Source organism: Pieris napi, chromosome 15, assembly GCF_905475465.1.
Source record: "Pieris napi chromosome 15, ilPieNapi1.2, whole genome shotgun sequence".
Classification (NCBI taxonomy): domain Eukaryota; kingdom Metazoa; phylum Arthropoda; class Insecta; order Lepidoptera; family Pieridae; genus Pieris; species Pieris napi.
In genome coordinates, this window is record NC_062248.1 from 10,805,671 (window position 1) to 10,821,335 (window position 15,665).

Here is a 15,665-nt window from a genome sequence, read left to right on the forward strand (position 1 = left end):
TGAGTGCCATTTATATTTATTTTTAAGCCTATTGTTACCACATAAACATTGCAAAATTGTTATGGTACTTTAACTACCAGCTTAGAAATATACTGTTAGTATATGTCTTAATGCCCTTAATTATTACTATAATTATTATATTATTACTTTAGTGTTTTGCTAAAGATGATATGTTATATATAAAAATTCTTCCATGATATGTTATGGTTTTTAGGATATCCTAGTTAGGTAAAATAGGTTAATATAACAGCCTTAATTTGGAAAAAGAGGTGGAAACTGGGAAATTAGTATGTTTCATCTTTTAATACAAAAAATGTTTGTATTTGTACACTTCTCATTATAAACACTTGGTTTCCTTACATAAATATAAACCTTACTTACTTATTAATAAACTTCATCTAACAAAAATCAAGAATTTTCTATATTATCTGTGTAATTATACAGTGTGGTGTGTGTGTCATATTTATACAGTTATATTGCCATAACCTAATTTTCCAGTTTAATATTAAATATTAAAGTAGAAAGGTTTCCTGTTCGATTTTCATAAAGGCTAATTATTTCATATGTAGAAAGTAACAGACAACAGAAACGCAAGTTTAGCTATTTATGTATTGTTATTATTATTTTTTCGCACAATTAAGTATGTAAAAACTGTAAACTGTAAAATAGAATTTAATAACTCATATCTTGTTTAATATTACAGTAATCTAAATTTTTTTTTACAATGTTGTGTTTGCTGACCATAGGTGGTGGTGGAGACTTGGTGTCTTCTTATCAAATTTAACAACGCAGAAATATTATTTTGTGTAATACTTCCATAAAATTAGCCCTTTTTTAGAAAAATCTTGTTAGAAAATAAAATCTCGGTACATATTTAGAATTATTCGGGTTGAGTATTATGTTGTTGTTTTTTTTTTGAATGATAAAAAACTTAATAAATTGTATTTAAAATTGCAAATCAACTTCTGGTGTGTTAAAAAATTCAATTTACGAAATGTAGTTATTCCCGCGCATGCGCCATCGACCTTTGACATTCGAAACTCGATTCTACCCCTCGGAGATAAAGCGACATCTACGCTGTTTTAAGGGTACTAAAGCGGTAGTCTATTTTGAGCAGTCTTGTCTTTACCTTTCCCGGCGAAAGGCTCCCCGAAACGCGGGAAAAAGATCGCGCGTGTTACGTTAACGCTTTGTTATTGTCTCCTAGAGTTAACAGAAAAATACTGTTTTGATGTTGAGGAATTTATGAGATTTGAGCATTGTAATTTGAGTTTTTGAACGTATTAATCATGGCATTCTCTTTGACACCAATAAATATGCTGGGGGAGTTAGGCCGGTTTGCAAATTGGTTGAAAGGTGACTGCGTTGCCGCTGAAGAGTTTGAAGGCTTTTCTGTTACCGAAAAGGTGAGCTAGAAGGAGTCTCAGTAAGTCTAAAATTTAGTAGGTTGCATAATTCGGAAAGTTAGAGATGTGGTGTAATGCGTAGAATTAAAACTTATTATTTATTTCCCGGTTCAATCTTCACTGAATTCAATAGAACAAAAAGTTTTTAACATTTGTTTTTACACTTACTTGTGTTAACGATACAATTGTAATAGTTATAATTGAAATTTAAGGTTTATGGAACTCATGACAAATTTGTATTAACACAAATTGTGTCGGAGATGTTCTTTTACGATAACTGCGCTGGAAATTATACGTATATATTTTTTAAATGAAAAAAAAAAAATATTCATTTCACAGACTGAAGTATAATAATATAAATGTTAGTATATATAGTGAAATTTGGCTGTTGGAGAGTGAGATGCGTTCAGCTCATCAGCACCATTTCTAGGAAACTATTTTTGAGTTCAATAAAACAATACTTTATTAAAAAATAAGGGTTGATCGTAGAGAGGTGAAAATTAAGGGTTGTATGTATATTTGTATGCTGTATCATAAAAAAATAATAAAAAAATTGTCAAAAAAATAAAAATTTAGGGGTTGAACATTTAGTGGGATGGAAAATATATGTTGTCCGATTCGCAGACCTAACCGATATGCACCCAAATTTACACGAAAATCGGTCGAGCCATTTCGGAGGAGTTTAATTACAAACACCGCGACACGAGAATTTTATATATTAATTTATTCGCTAATGCAATACATAAAACATCGTATTATTTTAACTTTAAACTTAAAACTGATTTGCAATACGGGTACATGCGATAATAATAAATTAAATTTGATAGTAATTCTACGGAGTAAAGCTTGTCGTAGGTTCGATCCCCAGCTACGCACCAATGGACATTCTACGTGCGTTTAAACACACTACGCTGAAGGAAAATATTGTAAGGAAACCTGTTTGATCGAAAAACTTGTCAGGCACAGAATTCGGATCGCCTACTTGCATATAAAACAGATACAGAAATCTAGTCCAAGACGGAAAACGTCCAAAGGATTGTAGGCCAACCGATGCTCTATTCTTTTCGGTCTATATAAATATTTTCTGTAACGTTTATTTATATATGTCACCGTAAAATTGTAAACACCGTTAGATTGAAATCTATCTCGCGAGATTGTGTACTGTCGAAAGATTGTGAACTCAACGTAGGTACTGCTTACAATTTAACGTATTATTATTCGGTAGATTGTAATCTATCGAAGTGAAACCGTCAAATTACAATCTTAAAATTGTCAAATTGTTAACTCTCCGAAGGCTGTCCCTGATTGGTCGGCTTTTTAGTAGACCGTTCTATATCCATAGAGTTAGGAATGAAACACGGGTATCAGTCAAATTATCTGAATACGTTAAATTGTAAGCAGTTCGTTGAGGTTCACAATCTTTCGACAGTTTACAATCTCGCGAGATAGATTACAATCTAACGGTGTTTACAATTTTACGATGACATATACAAGCGTTTTGGGGTATTAAAAAGAAAATGCAAAAGTTCTGTAACCTAAATTATATTGTTATCGTATCAATCGTGACAAGTAAATGCCATTAAATATGATAAAACGTTATAATGTGGGACCTGTTGCTCGCATCGTTCCTTGTTTGCGGGATAAGGAGAGTTATAACAATCTATATTGTTACTTTATTTCGTCTTAATAGAAACGGTTTAGGAAGTTAATCGTTAGATTATAAATTAATTGTAAATCAAGCTGTTTGGATATTGGTTTGGGGATTTAAACAATTTATGCAGACATTATCTATACTTAATATTATAAAGAAGAAAGGTTTGATTTTTTTGTTTGTTTGAAAGGCTCCGAAACTACTGGACCGATTTCAAAAATTCATGACATAGGCTATGTTTCATTTTCAAGGCTCTCAAGGCAAGGCTCTTTATTCGTACCTAGGTATTGATCCTTATCAAAATATTTACTAACGTTTCATATAAGCTACAATTTAATGGCATAACCACCAAAAAATATTAAATAAAATAAAATATATCAAAATATTTACTAACGTTTCATATAAGCTACAATTTAATGACATAACCACCAAAAAAGCATGGTGGATTGGTGTTCTCGTGCCTTTTCTTTTGAATAGTTTACTACTATGTAATGTAGCAAAAATATTAGCCACAGCAAAGCTTGGCCGAGTCTACTAGTTTGTTATTGTAGAAAATAGTATAAAGCAGCCGCCCACTGAAGTATTTCCCGAAGTAAAGAGCGTATCAATTCTTAATAGACCACAAGCCCATGAACAAAAAATACCTGTGAAATGACCCAACCTGAATTACGCTTAGAAGGCTGTTACTATATCTGAAAATAGCTCTGAGCACTATGCCGTCATTTCTGAGCGGTACATGTGAGTACGTGAGTGAATGGACTTTCTCAGGTACAATGGGGTAATTTCGACTAATTATTAATGTACGGCTTTGTTATAAGTGTATAGATGATTAAAAATGAATGTAGAAAAACCTAGTGCCGTACAAAAGTGATGGTGCCGGAAGACGGCGCAAATTTTTAATTCGACGACAGTTGCAGAAGCAATATAGGTCATTTATTACTGTACGGCATTTGTGTCATTCCTTTTGGACACATATACAGATACTTTACCCGTAAACGCCGTACATATTTCCAGCGGAGCGGTCGAAAGCCAAGGGTCGGAACCCTACCCCTACACCCATATACCCTAAGGTCATTGTAAAATGTACGGCAACATGTTCAAAATATTATTTAACACGGACAATAATGTTTTATAATTATGCCGTCCAAATATTATAGTTAATATTTGTGTAATTAAATATTTATCGAAATTTCAGGATTTACCAAGTTCTTACTGCTGTAAGATCAGAGAATAATGTACGGCAACTTGTTTTTTTACATAATGTTACTAAATATTACCGTTGTACATTATAGCCGTTCATTATAAATGGTAACAAATAAAAATATTATGTTAAAAAGTATATGAAATTTCCGAAATTTAGATGACTTTTCAAATGCTCCTAGAGTAATATGGGGAGTAATATCTTCAAAGATTATTGTTATTTTATATGTAACAAATATAAATAAACAAAAAAAACCAGATGCCGTACATTTTACTCCAGATTATTCTTTACAGCTGATAGAAACTTCGACGACGTTTGAGGTGTCCCTTAAGGTCATTAATAACTGTACATATCTGAGTATACTACCATAAGGCTGTAAAGTATATTTACAGCCTTATCGTACCAGCAGAGAGAGGTAAAGGAAAAATATTTTTAACAAAAATATATATAATACAGGGCGTCCCAAAGTTATGAGACATGAAGGAAAAGTACCTTAAATATCGCAGATAGGGTATTTTACTAAAAGAAGACTTTATGTTATTTATAAAAGTTAGTAATTCTGCATTCAAAGATTTTTTAAAAACTACTTGCCTCGTCTGGAAATCGAACCGGCTTAAATTAAAAAAAAAACCACCCCTACTTTTATGATGCCAATCGAAACAATGGCCAAAACCTAATAACTTTTCTAAAGTAACAGACTCGTAGGGGATTTTTTTAGGCCGAATACGATAGATAATGTTTTTAATTTGATTAAAAAGATATATTCACGCTGTTCCTTTCTTTTAAAATACTATGTTACTTAAGAAGAGTTATTAGTACCCTATCTACGATATTTAAGGTACTTTCCCTTCATTTCCCATAACTTTGGGACGCCCTGTATTGGTAGGCGGTGGTAGCGGACTATCGAAAATGTACGGCATTTATCTTTTATTGAAGATTGTCTAAAGTATTAATAACCTGTGTTATTGCCGTACAGATAAAAGTCACCGGAAAATGACTCTTTTCTGAGAAAAGTAATTTACCCCATACACCTATGTGTTCCACAAAAAATGTACGGCATGCTGGAAAATGTTATCTATTTGTGAAGTACTCTCAAGATCATTTAATTTTATGGTGATTCATATCATCATCACCTATATGCTAATCAGACATATGTTGCGACCCTTGGCTTTCGACCGCTCCGCTGGGAATATGTACGGCGTTTACGGGTAAAGTATCTGTATATGTGTCCAAAAGGAATCACACAAATGCCGTACAGTAATAAATGACCTATATTGCTTCTGCAACTGTCGTCGAATTAAAAATTTGCACCGACTTCCGGCACCATCACTTTTGTACGGCACTAGGTTTTTCGACATTTATTTTTAATCATCTATATACTTATAACAAAGCCGTACATTAATAATTAGTCGAAATTCCCCCATTGTACCTGAGAAAGTCCATTCACTCACGTACTCACATGTACCGCTCAGAAATGACGGCATAGTGCTCAGAGCTATTTTCAGATATAGTAACAGCCTTCTAAGAGTAATTCACGTTGGGTCATTTCACAGGTATTTTTTGTTCATGGGCTTGTGGTCTATAAAGGCCACTAGGCGGCGGTTTCTTAACATCCTGCCCGTTTGACATCTGTTCTATCAAAAAAAAATTCAATTCTAAACCTGTGTAAATGTTGTATCGTTTGGTTCCTCTGAAGTTTTAGTCCGAAATACGATATGAAGGTAACCAGTGGCCGTTCCTTATATCATATTTCGGTCGTTGTTTTCTGTAATTTGTAAGCTTTGCTCCTCTTTGTCTTTTATTTATTTATTTATTTATTGGAAACTAAACAGATACATCACTATATAGAAAAAATAAACATAAATGTAAACATAAAATAAATAGACATATTGGACATATCCTCAAAAAAAGTTTCACTAATAAAAAATACAATACAAAGTAAGACAATACAAAACATGACAGCAAAATTTGACACTAAACTAGCAGCTACAAAAACAAACAAAAATAAAAAAATACAAAGACGACACAAAGCTTAAGATAATAAGAGTTTTAACTTATTCTTAAATGAAGCAGTAGAGGAGTGCGAAAAAGGGTCGATGTTAGTGATGGAATCCAAGGTGGAACACATCCTGTGAAGAGGCTCACGGAACCCAATGTTGGTTCTGGGAGTCGGAAGGTTAAAAGTTTTGTGCGAGCGCAGAGATCTGGCAGGAACATTAAATGGTATCAGTTCGAGAAGATGGGAACAAGTTATTTCATTTACACATATTTTTCTAACAGTGACACAGTCTGTCAAATTACGCCTAGTACTCAAAGAAAGTAATTTATATTTTTTTTAAAAGTTCCTTATAACTAGCCCTACCACCATTCATACGATAATTTAGAATACGTAAGAATTTCTTTTGTACAGCCTCCAGTTGTGCGACATATATAGCGTAATGGGGATTCCAGATTTATGTATATATATATATATATAAACATATATAAACTAGCAGACCGGCCAAGCGTTGCCGTGACTAAGGTTTTTGTTATATTACATAGTAGTAAACTATTCAAGGGAAACGGTAGGAGAACATCAGTTATGGAGACCACCATGTGTTTTGGTGGTTATGCCATTAAGAGCTATTACGCACTGTCGACTTGTCGCCGGCGACTCGGTCGTCTGGGCGACCAAAAAATAGGCAACTAGGCAGGAGACCAAGCTGAGCGACAGTATTCCAAGTACATTCGTATATATACGTCCGGTCGTTACGACAGTTGCTCGCAGTGTGAATGCTTCCATTTGAAGCCGTGCTCCTATTGGTCGCCAGCGACCGGCAGTCGCTTGTGTGTCGCCACGACGCGGCGAGTCGCCCAGTCGCTTGGGCGACCGACGACCAAGTGCGTAGACATCTATTTAAACTGTAGAAACTCACAGTCGCCAGCGACCGAGTCGCCGGCGACAAGTCGACAGTGCGTAATAGCTCTAAATTGTAGCTTATGTGAAACGTTGCTACTTTCAACACAGCGCCATCTGTTAGAATTGTGACTATCAAATAATAAACAAATATTTTGCAATAAAATAATATTGCGGGTATAAATTGAGATGCAAGCTATCCTATCTTTTAAGTTAGTTAACTGCACACGGTGTGCAAATTTGATTGAAATCGGTACTGTAATTTAGGAGTCCATAGCGGACAAACAACGTGACGCGTAATTTATATATATTAAGATAAATATAGCCTTTGTACGAGCCAAGGCTGTACATTTTGCTCTTTTGCCTGGGGGAGTATGTACGAGCCAAGGCTGTACATTTCAATTTTCAAAATGAATATGACGGTTCCTGGATCATCAGGGGTTCGAAATAATAGAATAATTTGCACTTACTCTATATTTATCACTCGCGTTATACAATAGAATATGAGCGCAATAATAACTGGTATGTTAATTGCTATATAATAAGTGCAATCTAACAAACAGAGAGAGTGCCTACGTCTGGCTATGCTCCCGGGGTGAAACTCCTTTGACTTAGTTAATTACGAATGACTGCATAGTAACAGTCGAAGAGAGTGCCTGCGTCGGGCTATACTCTCGGGGCGTGACTTCAACGATTTAGGAAATCGTCATGCTTATAAGTGATCAAACTGTACAGCCAGGACACGTACTTACATAAGACAAACATCACGCTTGTAGATGATCGGAATGTACGAGCCCTGGCACGTACTTACATAGGGATTAATTAAGCTTATAAAACTAAGGAAGCCTGAGCGAGTAAAATGTACAGCCTTGGCTCGTACATACTCCCCCAGGCAAAAGAGCAAAATGTACAGCCTTGGCTCGTACAGCCTTTATTGTCAATCTTATAAGTTACATTTTATTTTATTTCTACTTAGTTATTAACGAAATTTAGTTAAAGTAAATAATATCTTTTTATTTCCTATTAGACACCGGTTTCTTGATCGTGTTGCTTTTCAGCATAGGCCTCCCCAAGTATTCTCCACAAAGATCTATCTCTTGCTTTCTTCTATGTGTATGCACACGACTAATTATACTGCGCGATCGTTTTCGAGACTCACAATTAGCATAACTACCAGTTTATCAGAATTTTCGTGTTGAAAGATCAAATAAATTTTGCTATACCTAGTATTGTCTTTGATTGACATAACCTTTACACATTTAAATAAAAAACTTTTTTGACCGGATTGAAGTTATGTATTATTATAAATTTACAACTATTTAACATAATTTTAAATTTATCCGACGTTTCGCGTGCTTTACAGCGTGCGTGGTCACGGTGACTGAAGACAAAAGATGTTGAATGTCAAAAAGTATCACAGCTGCAGAGAAAGTTGTATTATCTGTATTTATTTCCCCGGAGTTGGTATCGACTAAAAGATGGAGGGTTTTGGCAGAAATGGTGAACGGTGTCCTCTATTTTCGCGGATTGTTTATCTTGAGATTTTATTATGGATATTATTGGATCCCAGGTGTTTGATAATTTTAGGCCGTCTTCTCTATTGAAATTGGGGTGTTTTTGATTTCAATGGCTTCGCGTACCAATCATGGGAAGAATCTTTTCTCTTTCGCAAGTACTTTCGGTTGGTCAAAGCGTATGTAGTGATTAGGCCTATCTAGTATGTGTTCACAGACTGCTGATTTTGTGTGTCGTCTATGTCTTATGTCCGCAATGTGTTCTTTGAGTCTGCTGGACATATTGCGTTTAGTTTGCCCTATGTAAGACAGGCCACAGTCGCAATCCAGTTTGTACAGTTGTGTTTGTATCAATGTGTAAAAGTTATGTCAATAAAAGACAATACTAAGATTAAATAAATTTTGCTATACCTTCTCGCAATAATTTTTCTTTATTATCTGACAGTTGAAAGAAATCACGGACGAAGATAAATGACGTCGCAAAGCTGGAAAGGCTAAAGCTGGCACGGATTGAGGCATGTCATGCTCTCATTTCCTTTTCCTTGGGGTGTAATAAACTTCCGAATGCCACAGACTATTTTTCAGTTGGGAAATATTATAGGATACGCCAATGTTGGCGGTTTAGTTAATAATATATTTAGCCTAGGAGGCAGTGAGGAATAATATTTTAAAAGTTTGAAAGAACATTTTCAATATGCTGTGCTTTATTTTGTTCTATGTTTATTTCACGGATACACTAACCATAGAATAAAATAAAGAAGAAAATTATGTGAAACACCAAAAGTGCAATTAAACGAATATACACAAAAGTAAACTAATCAAATCAAATTAAAATCATTTATAGATAACACAATGTACACTTATGAACGTCAAAAAAGAAATGTACATTACATGCTTCTAATTGTACATTTACTGCCAGTTCTCAAATCAAAGTCGTAGAACGGAAAAGAAGAACTGGCAATAATCTCTCCGGCGCTCTTTTTAATTGCCAAGTTTTTTGTTTTACACAATGTTTGTAAGTAGCTGCAACTATTACCACGTTTGCAGTTGACTGCAAACTGATTGGAAACGTTCTACTACTAATACTACTACTAGACAGAACTTTTACGGTTATAAAAATACTTTATAATAAATACCCAGTTTAAAAATATTTTTCACTGAACATTCCGTACACTGCATTAAGAGAGATGTTTCAAGTAACAGTCGGCATATTTTAACGACGCAATCTTATCCATTAAATTTGAGAAGTTATTTTTTTATATTTATGAAAAAGGACGAAATTTCTTTTAGCATCACATATGTATAAAGAAGGAAAGACTTATGAAAATATTTATAGAATGTTACACACATGTGTATGCTACACATGTGTGTAACATGGGAGCTTAGAAGGCGCAGCGCAAACTTGATCCATGCCACTTCCTCACAATCGAGTAGCCTAGTACATCACCATTAGAGAATTCATACACTAAAAAAATATGTACAGTAAAATATGTATGTAAAGTATACACAATTTAAGACTATTGTTACAGCGTCATAATAAAGCATGAGTTTGAAATATAATATATATCTCTATAGACTAATAAAAAAAATCTCGTGTCATAATGTTCGTTCTCATACTCCTCCGAAACGGCTCGTTCGATTCTTACGAAATTTTTCATGCATATTCAGTAAGTCTGAGAATCGACTACTATCTTTCAAACCCTTAAGTGATAAGGAGTGTCCACCCCAAAACTTTTTTGTTTGTTAGATTTTGTTTTTGTTTTAGGTATTGTTTTATGATACAGCATACAAAAATATATACAACAGCTAATTTTCACCCCTCCACGATCAACTCCTATTTTTTATTGTAGTGTACTATATGTTATTTTTATTGAACTAAAAAACATGTTTCAATGTTGCAAAACCAAGTTTGCCGGGTCAGCTAGTATTATATATATATACATTTCCTATTATTAGTATTGTCCAGTGATTCATCATTCAATGCGTAACTCAAACTGAAAATAATCATATAAGTACCTACACTTATGAACATTAACAGAAAAGATGTTAAATTGATTTTAAATTTACATTTACTACCGGTTCGCAAGTCATAGGCGTAGACCGGGCAAAAAGAACTGGCAAGAAACTCCCCCACTCTTTACCAGTACCGAAGTAACTGATGCTTACAATTTACGTTCCAACGTAGAAATGCTTAATGCTTAGTTTAATTAAAAATCCAAGGAATTTTTCCACTCCATTAAAATAGCTTTTCGTTACTCAATTGTGTCGTAACGCGTTACGTATCTACAAAAGTTATAGAAGTCAAAAATTTTCGAAAGAAAAATGTGATAATTAAGAAACAATTAACTCTACTCTATAGTATTCAAATATTGTAAGATTTTACAGTAAACCCTTCGATTATTAACGCTTCATTGCGATTGCTCTCCTTATTAGTTCCTTTTCAATGAACTTGAAGGACGTTTGATAATTCTGTCAGTAGAGATAATGTATGACGTTACATTATTTATCCCTTCGAATATTTTTTTAATTGCTACTATGCAAGAAATCTTTCTTCCATACTTTCCAATTTGGGAAGGAATGATTTGTATTTTGTATGTTTGTAACTCAAATTTTTTGCACCAATTGGAAAAGGTGTAATATAGCATTTGTGAATTGCTACATACATAAAGTCAGCCCTTGTGGGCCTAAGTATATACAAGCATCGCAAGAGAAGCCGCAAAAATAATTATGGATTTAAGTGTTAACAAAAAAATTAAATAATTATTAATTTTGAAATATATTAGCTTGCAGTAAGGCCCCGAGGGTCAAGGTTCACCCCCTAAATGACCTTTGGAACACATTTCGTTACTTCTACAAGTATTTATTAAGTAAAATTACTTTACCGGAAACTGAACTCCGATCCACCGGGTTAGGTGCTAAGATTCAGTACCAGTGGTGAGATTAAAAAAAACATCAAACATTATAACGACATCGAATGGACTACTCATATTTGGTCGTAATAACCGATAGTCGTAACAGCCAATGACGATATTAAGAACCTAATACAATGGAATTTAGCCGGGACCTTTGATTTTGGTCAATATAACCGGTATGTTGTTATAAACGATGTCGTCGTAAACGGTTTTGACTGTAATAACTTATATGATGTTTTTATATTATAAATATTACATTAAAATGAAAGTTTAATGAAGCAAATTTATAACAACTTTTGTTTGGAATATGTCCCTAATACCAGTGTATAATGCTAACAAGGGTTTTGTCCCTTGCCTTCGGGGCTTTTGGCGCAAATCCTCTATACATATGCCATTTATAGATTGAGTATATAGTTTTCGTAACTCCGTTCTCCGGCTAAGCTTTATCCATCCATAACGAGGCTTAAAAGGCAAAGGTTATAGAAATTATAAAATACTAGCTGATCCGGCAAACGTCGTTTTGCCATGTTCATTTATAATAAAAAATAGGGGTTGATCGTAGAGGGGTGAAAATTAGGGGTATGTATTTTTTAATGCTGTGTCATAAAAAAATAACAATTTATCTAAAAATTAAAAAAAAAATTAGGGGACTACCCTTAACATTTAGGGGGATGAAAAATGTGTTGTCCGATTCTCAGACATACCCAATATGCACACAAAATTTCATGAGAATCGGTCAAGCCGTTTCGGAGGAGTTTAACCACAAACACCGCGACACGAGAATTTAATATATTACATATTTCATATTACATGTAGAAAATCATCGACATCGCTCGCTCGAATAACGTTGTGGGGAAATCACTTATTAGGAAGGCCTTAACTGACTGACACTAAAATCCACAAAAATCACTTGTGTCTTAAGAAAAATCATTAAAAACATGAAGCAGTTAAAACTAAGCGGATTTCTTCAAACTTTTCACCAGCAAAGTGCCAGCTGCAAAAATATTAAGGTTTTGAATGAAAATAATATAATAAATAAGCCAGTTTTTATCAAAACTCTACCTAAGGCGAATTTCAATACTCGATTGTCCGTGGATTCTGAGTTCTTACGACCGATCGACCGTCAGTTTTTGTAGCATTTAATGTTCTCGTGATGATATACGGACCGAGTACAGTCGAGCGAAATGAAGGCGTGGTTGGTTTGTTATTTAGATTATAATCTTGAAATCAAACAAACTCCTTACAAACAAATATCCTTGGTAGTAATTTTTTTGTTGGCCTAGTGGCTTCACCGTGCGACTCTCATCCCTGAGGCGTAGGTTCGATCCCCGGCTGTGCACCAATGGAGTTTCAATGTGCGCATTTAACATTCGCTCAAACGGTCAAGGAGAACATCGTGAAGAAACCGGCATGCCTTAGACCCAAAGAAGTCGACAGCGTGTGTCAGGCACATGAGGCTGATCACCTACTTTTTATATTTTGCCTATTAGATTGACAAATCATGAAACAGATACAGGAATCTGAGGCCCAGACCTTAAAGAGTTGTAGCGCCACTGATTTATTTATTTTATATTACGTAATATTTTATGAACCTCTGGTGCATTGGTCTCTAAGGTGCATTGTATGGGTTATAGAACAAATTATAGATTTTTTGATTAGATATACAACAAGGAAATTGGTTTGCAGCAAAGAAACATTTTTCACAACCTGTATAATATAATAAACGGCAATCATAATCGAGGGTATAAAAATCGTTTTTTTTTGCGGAATACCCTCAACATATCAATGTTTGCGAAAGAAAAACTTTGATCACACTCCAGTCGTTGCCAAATTAGCACTTTACGAGGAATTCAATACTATACATACATTATAATTACATTCAAAATCTAAGATATACATAATCCAACAAAAACAGGAGAGGAGCTTGATCCGCTGCAGGCAAAAGTCTGTTTTCTAAAGCTAACATGGTTCGATATGCCTAGATGGGTCAGAGTGAGTTACCTTGGGTTACCAGGAGCGTTTAACATCAGCCAATTAAGTTATACGAATATTAATATAAAAAAGTACCCTCAGATCTCAGACTCATAGTAAAAGTCTATCAACAGTAGTGACCTAATATTATCAGTGCTTATTGTAAACCACTCATAATGCTTAGATGCCTACTGTAGAAGTATTAAAGTAAATGCGGATCGCGCACGCCCAAAACTATACCTGTGGCTACTCTGGCCGCACAGTCAGCCATTGTTATCTGGACAGCCGCGGAGAACGGACCTGTATGTGGCTATTGCTTTGTTTTATTCCATACCAAACCATAACACGTTTTTACTTCCTTTTTTAATTCTACTTGCTGGTTGGTAATCACGCTGGCGCGAAGTCAGAAGCAACGGTTTCATGTGTATGGAGGTGTTCAATCGTTCTTGCTATTGAGCAATTTCGTGACAGCTATTTAAACTAATCGATTTATCTGATCCACTGAATACTTAGTCGACGCAATCTTCAGTATCAACAGTGATTACGACAGTGTACGTAACTTACAGTAAAGAGAACATTTATGTTTCCTAGAGCCTCTGACATCAGACTGGGTTTCCAAAGCTTTCACAACTGTTGGAAATTACTTACTGTGTCAGTAAATCAATTTAGCGTTTATTGTATTATAGGCTTATAGCTAAGGGATATATTTCATTTATAGGTTCAATCAGTAGGAAGTAATCAATTTTCTGGCGTCAAATAGTAATTAGTTCGATGGGATGATAATCGGTATTTTGTTAGTATTAGTAATTATTTGATAGATTATAAAGACTTTATAGATAATCTCAGAAATTTCATAGCTTTGAATACACTGACTTACAAATGTATTTACGCGGCTATACAATGGCTACGAAAACCGTAGCCAGGTGCTACAACGTTTGGTTGAATTTTAGTGCTACGAAATTAAAGAGCTACGAAAACTGAGCTTTGAAGCAGCGCTACGACATTTCTGTATGTTTTACTTTTGTAAAGTTTTCGCTTTTTTACCAGTGCAACTCTGGGAATCTTATTCTGATTTATAAAATGTTTGCATACATTTGTAAAGCGGCAAGTTGGCTTCTAGTGTCTAAAACATGTAGTTTTTCGATCGGACAGCTGGTATTAAAACAAGACCTTAGGACTGTGAACCTTCTACTGGTGACACTGCTGTATTTTGCGCGTAATTAATCAGTATATTTCAATTCAATACTCTACAGTCTACACGATATTCTATATTTAGTATCAAATTTTCGTCGTGAAAATGGTTTATCAATATTCGACACATTCCAAGCAAGATTTGCTATGCCACGCTCGTAGAAATGGCACGTCCATGAAAATTTATTGGAAATTGCAGTGGGAGCTGTGGAACTCAATTAAGAGAGGTCACGTGCAAGGGTTATCTTTCTTTTATTTCTTAGTAAATTTAATTTGTAAGACCCTTAACGATTAAACCAGTTAGCATTAAAAAGAAGCAAGAACATTGAGCCGAATGATTACCACGAATATGTTTTTATCTGAATATGGAATTAGGGTTATATTATTGTAATACAGGGTGTATTTTTGTGAAACAAAATTACACATATTTCATTTTTTTTTTTAATCTTTTCCTTTTGTAAATGTTTGAACCTTTTTGTATATATTACTAGCTGCCCCCGCGAACTTTGTTTCTCCTTAATGTGATTTTACTTAGCCTGCCTTTTTAGTACTGGTCTACCAACATAGAACATTTTGCTATGCTACCCCACAGAGACGGTTCGGTTTTCTGAATGAAAACTTTTTAGGCTTTTCAGTGAATTTTTCTTTATATAAACTCAGAGTTTGTCATAAGATTTTAAGTAACATATAAAAAATAGGGGTTGATCGTAGAGGGGTGAAAATTAAGGGTTGTATGAATTTTTGTATGCTGTATCTATATATATCCGAGAAAAGTGCTAGCATACTGATTTTAAGTCAGTCACCACAATGATATTTAACACCCCGAACCAATGACCATACAGACGTTGCATTGACTTTATAGTTTTAATTCAACATTAATTATTAAAAATGCTTTTTGGAGTTCTAGTGTTTGTATTTTTTTT

At 34.4% G+C, this 15,665-nt stretch overlaps 1 protein-coding gene across 2 annotated transcripts in view; it reads left to right on the plus strand.

The window, feature by feature from the left end:
- The window catches only part of LOC125056424 (myotubularin-related protein 8), a 64,116-nt gene that overhangs the window by 282 nt on the left and 48,169 nt on the right, over positions 1-15,665 (plus strand). Inside the window, exon 1 of one of the 2 annotated variants that reach the window (XM_047659509.1) lies at positions 1,171-1,406. The exons of the other annotated variant lie outside the window; for it this stretch is intronic. Within the exon in view, the coding sequence (XP_047515465.1) occupies positions 1,290-1,406 (117 nt within the window). The 5' untranslated portion in view covers positions 1,171-1,289. Of the gene's footprint in view, positions 1-1,170; positions 1,407-15,665 lie in introns of those variants that run through there. 2 annotated transcript variants of the gene reach the window in all.